The sequence below is a fragment of the Lathamus discolor genome, chromosome 6, assembly GCF_037157495.1.
Source record: "Lathamus discolor isolate bLatDis1 chromosome 6, bLatDis1.hap1, whole genome shotgun sequence".
Classification (NCBI taxonomy): domain Eukaryota; kingdom Metazoa; phylum Chordata; class Aves; order Psittaciformes; family Psittacidae; genus Lathamus; species Lathamus discolor.
The window spans coordinates 73292402-73307444 of NC_088889.1; the positions used below are offsets into that span (position 1 = coordinate 73292402).

A 15043-nucleotide genomic window follows, 5' to 3' on the forward strand; every position below is an offset into this window, starting at 1 on the left:
GCCCTGAAAAAGCACTCACTGCAATCAGTGCTGAGAGAATTTTGTTGTAGTTTTCCAAAATGTTTATAACCCGTGGGTAAAAACCTTTTCTTTGGCAAAAGTAGCAGACTCAGCTTCTGAATTAGAATGATCAAGACAATTCAGATCAGGAATTTACACCCCTTCCCCCCATTCCCCAGGCAAGGCTTCAGCAGATACCTGGAATTTTCCTTAAATCGCTTACACCACTATATATATAGCCCAGGCACCACCACTGCTGACTGCCAGGAAAAGCCCCTTTGGAACACAAAACCAGCAGTGCAGTCCACCCCAAAGCCAGGCTTACTGCAACAAGATCTAGTGTTCTTCCTCTATGAGCTTCAGCATTGCACTGCTTTGCAGCATTGCTTTGCACCATTTGTGGATCTCAGAACAAGGGGAGGTTGCCACAGGATTCACTAGCTGCTAAAGACTAGCTCAAATGCTCCTGATTTACAAGTTAAAAATAGGAGCTCTTGAATGCACCCATTTTGTTGCAGGTACTTCAGAGGCAGTTGCTGTCAACAGAGCAGCTTTCCAAGCCAGCCAATTTTCTGCAGAGCCATGACAAGGACAAGTGCCTGATGGCTCTTCAGCAGCTCCTGTTCCTTGTCAATTGCTGAAGCCTGCACCAGTCTGCTCAGGCCATGCTGCACAGTCCATTAACAGGGCATTACCACAACTCACCACTTAATCACAGTGAGCCCAGTCCCTGAGCAGCCTGGCATTCCTGCTTCCCACAGCACTGCCCCTGGGCAGCAGTTGGGAACAGCAGAGAAAGAGGGGCTAGGTTAGCAGCAATGAATGCATCACTTCTGCTGGTGCCCAGTCACCTCAAGAACCTGCCTCCCCCTAAGGGAGCCCTTCCCTCCTCTTCCTATAGGAGCAGAAAAAAAATCCCACACCAGAATCAGAGGCAGGACTAATTACAGCAGTGTAGTGAGGAAGTTTTATTTGGAAACATGGTTTAAGTTTGTAACCCAACACTGGGTGCACAACTCTGATGCCGGAGCATATGCGGTTACTACTGAAACACAGGAGTGTTTCGGACAGTCGATGTAATAAACCACGAGATTCTCATACTCCGATACCAGAACACTACAGCAATCTTTAGAATCAAAAGTTACATCCAAAGGAATTCTCTGCACTTACAACTGACCCCACAGTGTAATCTACCTATATATAAGATTAATATATATAGCATGGGAAATTGAAAATACTTGCTCCATAGATGTATGAACATGTCAAGTCTTTTATAAATAAACATCCAGTGAAGAGAAAAAAAATTACATTTCTAGTTCATATTTATACATAAAGTACTAACAGCAGTGGGTGGAAAATTGCACACAGGCCACCCCAAGCCACACAGCAGGCTTGGAGCAGCCCATCCAATTTAATATTGAAGTACACACAGGACAGACAAGTCACTAACGTACATTGCGCATTTACAAGAGATCAACTACCAAATTGGGACAACTGTACACATTGGAGAGACCATTTTCATTCTGGAGCTTTTTGTTTGAAACGTGGATTTGTTACATCTCTTTACATCATACTGCAACGTTTACTTTGTGGAGAGGATAAGGGCAACAATGAGGCCATAGAGCCCCAAGACTTCAGCGAAGATCAGGATGAGGATCATGCCCACAAATAACCTGGGCTGCTGTGCTGTCCCCCGGACGCCTGCGTCACCCACAATGCCGATGGCAAAGCCAGCAGCCAGGCCACTGAGGCCCACGCTCAAGCCAGCACCCAGCTGAAGGAAGCTCCTATGGGAAAAGATGAAGAGTTTCAGTGGTAAGCAACAGGACAGCCAACACTTTAGCTTCAGACCAGCCTTTGGTTTGTTTTTTTGCTTTCTCCAAAGCAATTAAGGTTTAAATAGAAGCTCTTCCTGCAGGAAAGAGGTTCTCTACTCTTGAAGCAAGCACAGTATGTCTCACAAAGCAGAGACTCCTACCTCTCATGCTTAAGAAACCCTAGGCAGCTATGCAAGATCTTCAGCTGATAACTCAACTGTGGCTCACACATTAAGCTCAGCTACTGCACCTGCAGCTCCCATGGCCCTCCAGCTCATCTGTAGCCACTCTGGTCAGCTGCAGGCTTCATATGCAGTGACGCCTGTCCTACAGGGCAGTGTAGCCTGTTACTAGTTGTTGTCTCCCACCTTTAGCAACCTTATTATACAGCACATCCAGGTGATCATTAGGGCTCTCACACTGCATAGACAGGCATGGGCTAGTTTTCCAAGCAGGAGTACCTGAAGAGCAGTCCCTATCAGTATCTGACCTACTGGTAACTGCAAAGGAGCACCCTTGTTTCTTAGAAGATGGCTTATTAGGCCATCCACACTGCTTATCAACTACAACATGTAGCAACACAGCCAGATGTCTACAGTTAGGCCTCAGAAGCATTATTTTATGCTGAGAGGTCTCAATCAAGCCAGTTCCAGCTGCTCCCAGAAGCTGAGACAGGATTAAGTTTCAGACTGTAGCTGGTATAGAGGCCTGATGTATGGCTTGAGGATTGACTTACCACCACATAAAGTAGTAAGCAATATTAATTCTTCAGTTGCATCTCCCAGGCAACAGGAGAACTACTTAGTCTGATTAGACAGTCCTGGAAAGACCTGTGTTTTCCAGGTCTAGAATCTGGCATCATGAAACAAGTGTGGCCTATCCCAGTTCTACCTGCACACAGGTTCTTTCAAGCTATAAATCACTGCATGGTCTTCTGCTGTGGGATGTCTGATCTGTGAGCTAACACTGCAGCACTACTACTGAGGCTCAGGCATCAAGTAGGACAGCTGATAGAGTCCATATTCCTCAGCCCAGGTTAGGAGCATTTAGCACTGACCCCTTTCAGGGGTCTCAAGCAAAACCCACCCATTCAGCAGAATCAAACTACTGACAGAACCACCAAAGCAGAACTGACAAGATGCAGCAACTTACTTGAATAGTGTGATGGAAGGTGAGAGCGCATTGGCGATGAGTACAGCCACAACGAGGCCATAGATCGCTATAATACCCGCCATGACTACAGGGATGATAGACTTCATGATAAGCTCAGGCCTCATGACAGACATGGCTGCGATACCTGTGCCACTCTTTGCTGTCCCATATGCAGCTCCCAAGGCTGGAAGAGAAAAAGTGTGTTAGACATCGTCAAGTATCATGTCCCTCATTAGGCTGCAGCATCACAACAATCAGGTCAGCACAAGGAAGAATTGTGCAAAACTAGTGCGGCCACATGACTCAGTTATCAGCCAGGAACATTCCCCCGCGGGATGAGGAAGTGAGAGTCCAGAGTCCCAGAGCAAGGCCAGGCCAATAAAAGGTGCAGTTCAAACACTACTCTTAGAGAATGTATCTAAGGGGATACATTCTCTAAGCTGGCTCTGCAGCAGGGTACACTCCACAGCAGATCTCCACTCCCTGCTTTAGGAGACAAAACCCCACGGTCCAAATCCTAACTCATTTCTTCAGGGTTTGTGCCCTCACAGAGCCAACACCACCAAGGCTCTACTCATGGACCCAGAGCAACACAGCAGAGCAGAACATAACCTTGCTGAAAGCTAGGTTTACAGTCACTGAACTTTGAGCCACTTGGGCTGAGTTCTCAGATGGACCCAGTATGTCCATCATGAGGGTGACAAGTCACCCTCATGGGCCTTCCCCACAAAGCTGCCTGTGCTTCAGCCTGGGGTTAAACACACAATGTCAGGTTTAACAGACCTACCAAGATAACAACAAACTCACTGTGGGTGGGTTGACCCTGGCTGGACACTAGGTGCCCCCCCCCAAGCTGCTCTGTCACACCTCCTTCTCAGCAGGACAGGGGAGAAAAATATGTGAAAGGCCAGAAGAAGACAGGGAGAGCTCACTCACCAACTGCCATCAGAGGCAAACAAGACTCAAGTTACGGAAAATTTATTATCAAATCAGAATAGGCTGAGAAATAAAACAAGATCTTAAAACATCTCCCCCCCACCCCTTTCTGAGGCTTAACACCACTCCCAATTTCTCTATCTCCTCCCTGCCAGCAGCACAGGGGGATAGGGAATGGGGGGTTGTGGTCAGTTCATCACACAGCATTTCTTCTGCTCCTTCCTCCTCGGGGAAGAATCTTCAACCCCCACTGCTCCACAGAAGAAAGTTCTCCACGAACTGCTCCAGCCTGAGTCCTTTGCATGGGCTGCAGTTCTCCGTGAACTACTCCAGCTTGGGTCCCTCCCACAGGGTGCAGCCCTTCAGGAACAGATGGCTCCAGTGTGGGTTTCTCATGGGGTCACAGCCTCCTTGGGTATTTCCCTGCTCTGGAATAGGGACCTACATGGGCTGCAGGGGAACAGCCTGCCTCACCACAGGCCTCCATGGGCTGCAGGGGGATCCCTGCCCTGGTGCCTAGAGCACCTCCTCCCTTCCTTCATTGTCCTGGGTGTCTGCAGAGCCATTTCTTTTTCTCACTCCTCTCTGGTCAAAATTGCTGTTGCACATCCCCCTCTTCTTAAATACCTTATCCCAGAGAAGCTGCCACCACTGCTGATGGGCTCAGCCGTGGCCAGCAGTGGGTCTGTCTTGGAGCCAGCTAGCCTTGTCTCCATCAGACACAGGGGAAGCTTCTAGCAGCTTGCCACAGAAGCCGTGCCTGTAGCCCTGCCACTACCAAAACCTTGCCAAGCAAACCCAACACTCTGCTGCACTTCATTCCCTGGAGAACCTGCACCTTCTCCAAGTGTTCATAGCGTCATCTGTGGAGGATTCAGGTCCAACCACTTGCTAACCCCACCACTGGAACCACAGAGTATGGCTCATAAGTTATAGTGGACCACAAGCCCTGCCCCCCCCCCCCCCAAGGTTTGCTTATCACCTGTGTAAACACTTGAGCATGGCAAGACCAACATAGGAATCCAAAGCTTGGTTTCCAAAGCAGAACATGGGCTTAGCACCTCCTTGAGACCTGCCAGAAGTCCCAAAGCACTACCACAAAAAGTAGCTTCTGTCTTGAAACCTTTATATTAAGAACCTCCACAAATAAATCATTCTTCGATTCTGAAGTACTTGAAAAGACCCCTTTCCTTACAACCTGTTCTGGATTACTCAAGGAACTTTGGACTGCACTCACCATCACCCAGGAGATGCTATGCAGGTCAGTACCATCCAGGACTAGTAGCACTGCAAAGTCTGGGGAAGGCTCATCTTCAGACACCACCATGCTGATAGTCCTATTTAGCATGAAAATGCTCTTGGCCTGCTCTAAAAGGCTACTGGAGATTATTAAGACCACATGCATTTCACATATTTTTACTGCTCAGAGACCTACTATTTGAGTTTGTTCCACCCCACTTAACTATGGCTCCTACAAGGGAGAGCTGCTTGTTCCACAAAGATCTGTGGCTGCCTTACAGCAGCATCCAAATGTGTGATGGTGCACCTTGACCAAAAGGTTGCTGGGAGGCATTCAAAGGGTTTTGGATAAGGGCTTCATGCTTCCTGCTCATCATTTACATAAAGTCTGTCATTGAGCAGTCAAGAACAGGGGTAGCCCTCCTGGCTCTGCACCAAGAAACTGCAGATTATTAACAAAGGTAACACCTCTGCACTAACACAAGACTCATTATCCAAAGCTCAGTTTTAGTTATAAGAGCTTGAAAGGGAAGCCTCATTATCAGCTACAAACTGGTTCTGTTCTAGAAAAGCTCTTGAACCCTGTCACTGAGCCAGGTGTAAAGGGCTGTTCAGTGCCATTCAGAACCAGAATCCAGTTTAAAAGGAAGCCTGAGCCAAGAGTAGAGGACAGGTTTTACCTGCAAATGCAAGCTGAGCCTGGAAACCAGCACACAGACTTAGCCAGCAATTACCAGTGACAGTCCTGCTTAAGGGTCCAGCCCTAGGAAGCCTAGAAAGAAATCACTAACTTGAATTAGGAACCTTTTCTGTTGGAGGAAGCATCTTCCAAGGACTGGTATTAGGTGGAATCAAGATTCAGGCAATCTGGACTCCTAGACTGGCTGCAGCATCTAGCAGAATCCACTTCTCATCTTTCATAAACCTCTCCAGAAACAGAGGCTCATGACAGAAGTTCACTATTTAAAATTAGATCAGTCTTTACTTCCTCCTGGTCTTCAGTTAAAGGTGTTGCAATTAACCCTGGTGGATTACAGAAGCTGATTTTGTAATCCCATGTATGGAAAGCCAGCCTGCTTGAGCTTTTGGGAGGGGCAGATCAGCACAAGTTTGTCAATCCCCCATTGTTGAAGTCCCAATTCTAGGGAACAGGGAAGAGCTTATGCCTCAAATTTGGTGTGGAAACATGAACATATCAAATCTACATAGAGTCTGTGGCAGCTAGTTTGCAAAAGACAGTTTCAGATAGCACTGAAGACCTATTACACTCCCAGTGGTTGACAGTCACAAGTGTTACACAAGCAGCTCCAGAGCTTGGCACATCTGCTCCCATGAACTCTCTACCAGCATCCTGACCAGCAGGCTTACCCTGGGTCACCTGCAGCCACATCTCACCATCTTACAAGGCAGCATATCTTACCGCTCTTCACTAGTCTGAGAAGTTCTCCTTTCACCCCAGTGTTACAATGTCCCCATCCCACCATGACCCAAGCATCTAATGCCACAGTTGGGTCAATCCTCCTGCACATCCCAACTCGCATCTCTTGGCAGCTGTGAACGTTTGAAGCACATATGCTACATCTAAATACCCCAAATCAGATGGAAAGGCATGTTTCCCAAAACCTTCTCAGTGAACAGGGTTTGAAGAAATCTATGCAGAAGACAGCAAGAACGGAACAAGAGCTGTACCAAGACTCCATGTATCACACAGCTCCACTTCAAACATACAAATATAGCTGCAATATTTAAAGCACACAGAGCCATCAGAACACCCACCTGGCACCTGGAAAAGTATGTTGCCTACTTTGCTGTATCACAGAGGGAAGCCATCTCAGTCTACAGCCAGGAACTGTACCATTTATGAGTTCAGTGGTGTTACAGTACAGAGAAGTTGCTTTACACATCATTCAAGACCACCTACTCTCAGTAAGCCTGTTTCAAAGGTTAACTTGATTTTGAAATATTTCTGCAGAGTAACTGAGCTCAGAAGGCAGAGTTGATTTAGTACTGCTCCTGGGGGAAAAACACACTCCCTCTGGGCCTGTGGATGTGCTACCTGGTGCCTCTTATGGCAGTTACCCTCTGTTAGTCACAAGTGGTAGCAGCGGTAGTACAGCTGTGCAGCCCCAAATGAACTAGAAAGTAATTTGCCATGTAGGCTTCAGTAAGGACTTAAGACTAGTTGTAGTCTTGCCACTGCCAGGACTTTCAGTAGAGCTTTGCCTCTGATACTCACTTTCAGCACTTGAACAGTCTACTGTTTATATCAAGTGCCAGTATTAGGACCAATCTTTCACGGCTGTAGTTAGTCCCCAGTAAGGTCATGCACCGAGAACTTTAATCTTGCAGCTAAGTTCGCTGCAAGTCACCTCACGTGACACTTCCCCAGTACAGAGAAGCTGTTACCAATGCCTTGCATCCACACTACAAAGCTCTGCAGGCAGATGTGCACCTCCAGACAGTGACCACATCAGGGGCCAGGGCAACATTTGCACAGATGCAGTTTCAGCAGTTGCAATCCAGACATTCTCAGCCCAGGAACAGAGGTTCAGAACTAGCCACACACACTCTGACAGCATTTAGTCCATTCAGAGCCAGTGATTCCTCCTGTGTCCCACCATGGAGGAACAGGTTTTCACACTGCAATGAGTGAAATATCTCCAGGGCACTAATATGCTGAATTTCCCTGCATTAGGAAGTGAGCTCATAACAAGACAGTTTCAGTTAAGATACCATGGGTTACCATCACAGCAAGTACATTCTTGATAAGTACTTATACCTGGAGTATTTTATAATTAATCCATTATCAAATGGACTGACCTCTGCACAGCAGGCATCACTCACCTCAGCACCTGCTCACCCTTGTTCTTAACTGGCTGCAGAACTGTTAGAGGCAATATCCAAGTCAAGTGCAGTCCTTGCTTTGCCATGCCACAAATCTGAGCATTTTTCAAGAAATGGGCTGCTCCCCACTGGTGTTCTTAGGTCTCGCCCACCCCATCAAACACAAACACAGCTCTGCCTCAGATGACAGTAATGGATATGCCACAGCTGCCTTGTAAGAACCCTGCTACTATGCCCAGTTGCGTCTCCACAGGAGAGAGACAGCCACATCAGTGGAACTGTATCTAGAGCCTATGCAAATTCAGACCACACCAACTGAAGTCCCACAGTGATAACTGGAGGAGGTAAAGCAGGTAAGCTGCCTTTCAGGAAGCTGCAAATCTTTAGCGAGTCACCTGTGCCAGGCCACAGGACAGCATGCTTTTGGTTCTTCCCTCATGATATGAGGGTGTGAGGGGTTCAAACAAGCCCTGCACTGCATTTCAGTGAACAGGAGAACAAAGCCTACTAGCTCTTCAAGGAAGCTGCTGCAATATAGCACATGAAGTCAATTGTTTTTAAAGTATGTCAAGGCTGCACTTTACACCATGGAGTACAGGCTTGCTCTTCTGCAAGCAGCAAAGTCTAGTCACTTGTCAATTATCCTTTATCATCATACACACTCCCTGCAATCTTAAAGATGACCCTTTTCATAGGCTGGGTGGACCCCAGCTAGGGGACATGAGCTCCAGGTCCTGACTGGCAGAGTAGTTTATAAAACCAGTTAGCAGGAGCCCTCTTCATCTGGTAGGTGTAGCAGCAGCTTACACCACACACCAGCAGGCATCCACAGCTAAGCTGCCTCATTTCTGAGGTGAGGGAAAACTGAGGTCATCAGACTGTACTCAGCACACACTCTGGGGCCAGGCCAGCCTGACCCACAGCCTCATGCTCACAGGATCCACAGCCCGAAGGAAGAGTTCAGCAAGCTTTACTGCTTGTGAGGACAGCAAGCAGGTGGAAGCATGCACTGCTGTGAAACAATCATTTCAAGCATGACTCAGACTGATCAGGCTGGAAAGCTTTTCAGCTTGCAACCACTGCTGGAAATCAGTCTGATTCTGGACAGATTGAAAAGGCTAGTTTTGAGAAGGGGAAACAGTAAGTTGACTAAGAGGTCCTGAGTCAGCTGGCATCCATCTCCACTACTGCAATGAATGTTCCCACCAGAGGGGAAGAACCTGCAGACTCTATAGTCTATAGCAACTTCATGGTGAGGGAGAGTCCCATCAGACTTGACCTACATCCTACAAGGATGTAAAACAAGCAGCTCTTCTCTCTACCTCCTCCTCACCCCTCAAGAGACAGTATTTCAGGAAGCACATGTCATTTGCCTTTCAGGCTGCAAGTTGTTTATAGTCACGATGCCTTCTAGAATCAGACTGTACAAGGCTGCTGGCTGCATCAAGCTACATGTTATGAGCCAGCAGTTTCACCATGGAGGTCCCTTATTAGCCAAATAGCTGCTACAGTATCTGCAGCCCTAGTCTAAAAGAAAAAGTATTATTTCATTAGATCCGCATCAAAAAAGACAGAGGACTAACCTCAGCACTGCTGGCTAGAGTTCTCTTCATTAGCAGTCTTCCAGATGCTTGACAGTGAAACAGTACAGAAGGCACTGAATGCCCATCCAGAGGACAGGTTTAAGTAAACTCCTCACCCCACCACAGGCTACAGTGGGGTTTGCCTGGCACAGCTCTGCACCAGAACAGTCAGGCAGCTCTGCCCAGCGCCACACTTCTCCATTTGGCACACTGCAGTCACATGGAAAAGCTGCAACAATTTGATCACTCACCAGCACTTGACCCTGAGCCAGCCGCATGTTTTACACATAGGAAATAAAGGAGCTTTAGCTATCAGAATAGGCTGTATCAGCAAATAAATAAGCAGACACAGAGACAGCCAAGGTCACAGCAGCCTGCTTCAGTCCTTCTAGCTGTCATCAGTACTAGCTGACCAGAACAAGTTCCACTATCTATTTACCATCAGCAGTTAATGTTCAAACATCAAACACTACTGCATAAAGTCACTTGTTTTCACATCAAACTAGCCTGGACACTATTGAACTTAAACATGTTTACTAGAAACAGCACCCAGAACTACAAGCTCCACCAGAACCTGATCTTTAGATACAGCATGAGTCAGGCATGATCACTGCACTAATACTGATCCAGGACAATTTTAGATACTTTTGCACTCCTTGGCCAGACTTTGCTCCTTATTCTACATCAGGGTGGGTTTTTTAACAAAAAAAGTTAAATTAGCATTAGAACACTCCATAGTGTCACACTGCTCTTAGGGGAGCTACATGACATGGCAAGTTTTAGCTTATGTTACACTGATACATCTGCCATATTGTCTTAAAAACCCAAGTTGCTTCATTTAATCAGTTCAGTGTATTCACAGCTAAGACATAATTCTGCATCAGCAGTATCTATAACCTGTTGTCCAGTGACTGAACCCATCAGATGCATTTAGGCCCTAGCAGGAGACTAATCTTACGGATCAAACCTGTTGGTGTTAGACCATCTGCCACAGACTGGACAGAGCCTTGGATGACATGGTCTGGTCTGAGACGTCCCTGCCCATGGCATGGGTTTGGAACTAAATGATCTTAAGGTCCTTTCCAACCCTAACTGTTCTGTGATTCTATGATTCTACATCTAGGACCAGTCATTTATCAGCAGTGACAGGGTAGTTACCAAACCCTTAACCAATACAACTTAAGCACTCACCCAAACCCTTTCCCTTTAACTTGCAGCCTCACAGTACTGTGCTATCAAACCCATTTATCATGCTAAAAACCATGCTAAGCTCCCAGGGAACATCTTGCTTCAAGTTGAGCCATGCAAGCAACACTCTCCTATTAAAATGCTGACTCAGGGTTGTGTCCCTCATTGAGGGACTGAAGCAAGCTTGCAGATCACAGAACCAGTATCTGAAAGGCCATGCAGCCATGTTCTTTTGCTTCTGAGCTCAGCTTTGCTAAAGGAATCTAGTGGCTTCTTCCTCAGGAAGGAAGCTCAGTATTTAGGACCTTAATCACTGCTATTTCGCAAGAGGCAGTGATCTGCTGACTTTCTCTGCAAAAAGCAACTAGGCCTTAGTCTAGTCCTCCACTATCTTCATTAGCTAAGAGGCAGGCAGGCCTGTAGCCCCAACACTGGTTCCTGCAGCATCCCAGCCATCCTGCTTTCAGGGGAGTCCCTAGCTGTCAAGGGACTGCTAGTGCAGTGTTTGAACTCCGAGATGGCAGGCCGCTAAGTGCTCCCAGCACAGGACATCTGTATCCCACCACTAGGCAGAACCTGAGCAAGACTAAACACAGCCAATCAGGGTTGGTTTTATGGTTTCTTTTTAAATATTAAAGCCATGAACGCAGCTGGTGTGAAACCAGTGAGCGGTGCCAACCCCAGCAGAGCTAGACTGCTTCCTCCTAAACACCAGTTTTAATCCACCATCTACTCAGCCATTTACACAATTTAATTTACCACACTGATCAATCAAGAGCAGCTTCCACAAACTTGGCTTGCATTCCTAGCTACCATCTCAGAGGCTACTTCAACCTAATGAGACTCCAGGCATACCAACAGCCATATGCAACTTGAGCCATAGCCAATTCAACACTTGAGTGCTCTAAACCCTCAACTGGAAGCCAAACTATACAGCAGATGAAGACAAGTCAGTGTGCTTATTCACAGAAACACTGGATAAATCTTCAGAAGAGAGAACCAGACCAACTCTAAGCTGGATGGGGTTTGGGGCAACCTGGTCTAGCAGAAGGTGGCAGGGGGTTAGAACTGGATGAGCTTTAAGGTCCCTTCCAACCCAAACTATTGGTGATTCCATGATTTCCAGTTCTGGTAGTCCTAGTTACAGCATGACTTGCACTGGGGAAAAAAACCTAGCTGAAGCCTTCCCATGTTACATCCTAAACAGAACAGCAGCTCTGCACCTATGGGGGCACAATGAGTCAGGAACAGCAGTGGTTTTCTGCAGAAGGCTTGCTCAGGCTGCAAGAGGGAGACAAGGCACCATGTAATGGTCTTTCTGGTGTAAAATGGCATATAAGTGATCCTCAACAGCATGAGCAGGATACTGCAGGATGACCCAGTTTACTCCGTGCAGAAGCTAAATGACTTCAGATGCAGACGACGGCCACTAGAGAGGAGCTTCCCCTTTCAGCATTTCAAAGTCTCCCATTTTAAAGGGAAGGCCAGGAGCCTGCCGGTTCATTGTAACGCCATTAACATTTCTAACACCGACTTCATTCCTAAACCACGGGCACATTCCGGTTTCAATCCCATTAGAAGCCAGTCTCGCTTTACCCGAGGAATACTTCACAAAGCAACTGTACAGCTGGAACCAGACCGGGCTTTGCCTGCCCGGGAAGCTGCCCCCATGGAAGAGCACGGCAGAGCTGCCGCCGCTGCCCCTCCGCTGCTCTCCGGCGGAGGAGCGCGGGCAGCGGGCACGAACGGGGGTGCAGGAGTGGGCACGACAGCTCCGGAGGGGCCGGCCCGGGCGGCGCCGCCGCCGCAGTCACGGGGCGCGAGCCTCCGCCGGCAGTACGCGCCGCGGTGACGTCACCTAGGCAGACCCGCGCCCCGGTAGCCCGGATGGAGGGCCGGAGGGAGCGATCCCCGAGGCTAGGGCGCCGGGCCCAGCACCGCGGACCTCGCCCCGCCGGGGGACGGGGATGAAGGGGAAAGCGGTGTCCCTCCCCGCAAGCCCCCATCGCTCCTCCCACGCCACTCCAGACCCCGACACCTCCTTCCCGGAGTGCGGACGGGTGCTCACCGCTAAAGACCATGGCGGCCGAGGCGCCCATCACGGCGAAGAATGAGGCGTACTCGGGGCTGGAGCCGGACGACATGGCTGCGCGAGCCGGGCCGGACCAAGGCGAGGCGCCGCTGGGAGCAGGAGCGCAAGGGGGGGGGAGGGCGGGAGGCTCCGCCGCGGCGCCGGTCCTCCGCTGGCAGCGCTCGGTCACGAAATGGCGGAGGCGAAGAGTGCGCGGCGGGGAAGGAACGAAGAAAACGGCTGGGGCGGGCGGGGGCCGGAGCCTGGTGCCGATACAGCAGCGGTGGCGCGGGCGCTGCAGCCTAAGTACTGCTCCGCAGGACAAAATGGCGGCGGCCCGCCCGTCACGTGACCCTCGCCCACCGCCCCCGTCTGTCCAGCCCTCGGCTGCCACCACGAGCGAGAGGCTGAGGGGGACTTCCCCACCATCTCCTTTTCCCTCCCGCCGTGCCCAAATCCTGCGGCGGGCCTCGGCCCCGGGAACGAGCGGGACCAACTCCTCCTTCAGCAACCCATGTCGCGACAGGAGCGCTCGGCCCCCCAGCTCCCCCCACCGCTCTGCTCCTCTCCACTCGCTCTCCCCTCCTCTCCGCCCGGGTGGTTCAGTCCAGCCAAGCGGCCGCAGCCCGCGGAGCGTGATTCAGCGCTCATTAGCATAAGGGGCGTGTTCATATCGCGGCACCGCCCCCGCGGCAGCGAGCTGTTCCGAGCCGGGTTTGGTCCGTGACCGGTCACTGCGGTGCCATGAGCCATAAGCCATGAGCCATAAGCCACCCTTCCCGGGCTGGTCCCGGCCCGTGCCCCCCACGCTGACATATCCCCCACTGTGTGTCTTCCTTCCGACGAGCTGTGGCCCCTTGCCGTGTCCTGTGCCCAGGTGCCACGACCCCTTGGTGTGTGCCATATGCCGCATCCCCTGTGCCCTGTCCCCTGTGCTGTGCCGATGCCGTGGGCACCCGAACGGTTCACGTGGGCCGGCTTCCGTGGGGTCCCCTCTGGGGGCTTTGCCCTCTGCACCCCATCTCCTTTCTGAGTCTGCTCCCGGCGCTCCCACTCTCCCCACTCCTCACCCCAGTGTGCCTCCTGCACCCCGAGCTGCCAGCCAGTGCTTCTGGCCCGTCTTTCCCCAGGGCTCGAGGGGAAGGGGTGGGCTGGGTCTGAGCTACAGAGTCACCCCACCATGGGCACTGCCACCCACCCCCCGCTGCAGGCAGGATGCAGGCAACCTCCCTCTGAGCCCCCCCCCAGCCTGAAACATCCCAGAGATCCTACTATAGCCCATCCTAGAAGGATGACTGGTGCCATTTCAGTTACCCAGGGTACTCTTGGAACAAAACCATATTAATTCTGGATTTGGGGTGCTCATGGGCAGTTGTCAGCTCCTGCTTTGACTGCTGCCACAAATCCTGCCCATCTTCTGACACCCTTATTAACTGAAATATCAGAACTCCCACCCGCCTCCTCCCACTGTTGCCACTCTTCTGGGCATCTCAGCCCTGTCCAGGCTCATAGGGAAGGGGAGAACAGGGTTTAAATCCTGCTTGGCAGATCCCCCTCCTGCCAGGGGAGCACAAGCAGCCCCAGTGCTGTGCAGGCAGTGGTAGCGACACTCACTGGGCACCAGCGCCAGGACATGCTGGCTCCATGGAGGAGATGGGCTCGAGGCAGGCTCTGTACAGGTCTTCATTCAGCATATGGCCTTGCGGCAGGGACTGGCTGCGAGCGCAGAGCTGGTAGGAGGGTGGGGAGAGGAGAGAGCTGTGGGGCACTGCTGGGGGTCAGAGCATCAGAGGAGGGCCCTGTCCTGTGCCCTGGCAGAGGTGGGCACTGGCTGTGGGCCCCATGTGTGTAGCACACCACTGCTAAACTGTCACCATCATCACTGCCACTGCCACCACCGCCACTGCCATTACCACTGCCACCAGCATCACCAGCACCAGCATCACTGCCACCAGTACTGCTGCCACTACCATCACCACTGCCACCAGCATCATCATCACTGCCACCATCACCATCATTGCCACCACTACCATCTCCACCACCACCATGCTGCTTTTCCTGCAGTGTTGCACCCTGGGGAGGGTAGTTTGCAGCATGCTACTGTCATCGCTGCTATAGAGGCGGCTGTTACTGCTGATAAGTGATTCCAGCAGCCCCAGCCAATGCCAGGAAGCCTTTCACCAGGGTGGGGACCATCCCTGCCCCAGGGGTCT

General features: G+C 50.4%; 1 protein-coding gene across 1 annotated transcript; it reads right to left on the reverse strand.

Moving 5' to 3' along the window:
- Positions 1–953: 953 nt before the first annotated feature.
- Positions 954–13004, reverse strand: ATP6V0C (ATPase H+ transporting V0 subunit c). Its single transcript, XM_065683586.1, has 3 exons — positions 12828–13004; positions 2970–3153; positions 954–1787 (listed from the first exon to the last, which is right to left on the reverse strand). The coding sequence occupies exons 1-3, from the start codon at positions 12901–12903 to the stop codon at positions 1583–1585; spliced, it is 465 nt and encodes a 154-aa protein (XP_065539658.1). The 5' UTR covers positions 12904–13004; the 3' UTR covers positions 954–1582.
- Positions 13005–15043: the final 2039 nt, after the last annotated feature.

Excerpts from the sequence above, each read along its gene's own strand:
- ATP6V0C (XM_065683586.1), bottom strand. The coding sequence starts at position 12,903 with ATGTCGTCCGGCTCCAGCCCCGAGTACGCCTCATTCTTCGCCGTGATG. Across the intron at positions 3,154-12,827 it reads GGCCGCCATGGTCTTTAGCG|CCTTGGGAGCTGCATATGGG; the intron begins GTGAGCACCCGT and ends TTTCTCTTCCAG. Across the intron at positions 1,788-2,969 it reads CCTTCCATCACACTATTCAA|GAGCTTCCTTCAGCTGGGTG; the intron begins GTAAGTTGCTGC and ends CTTTTCCCATAG.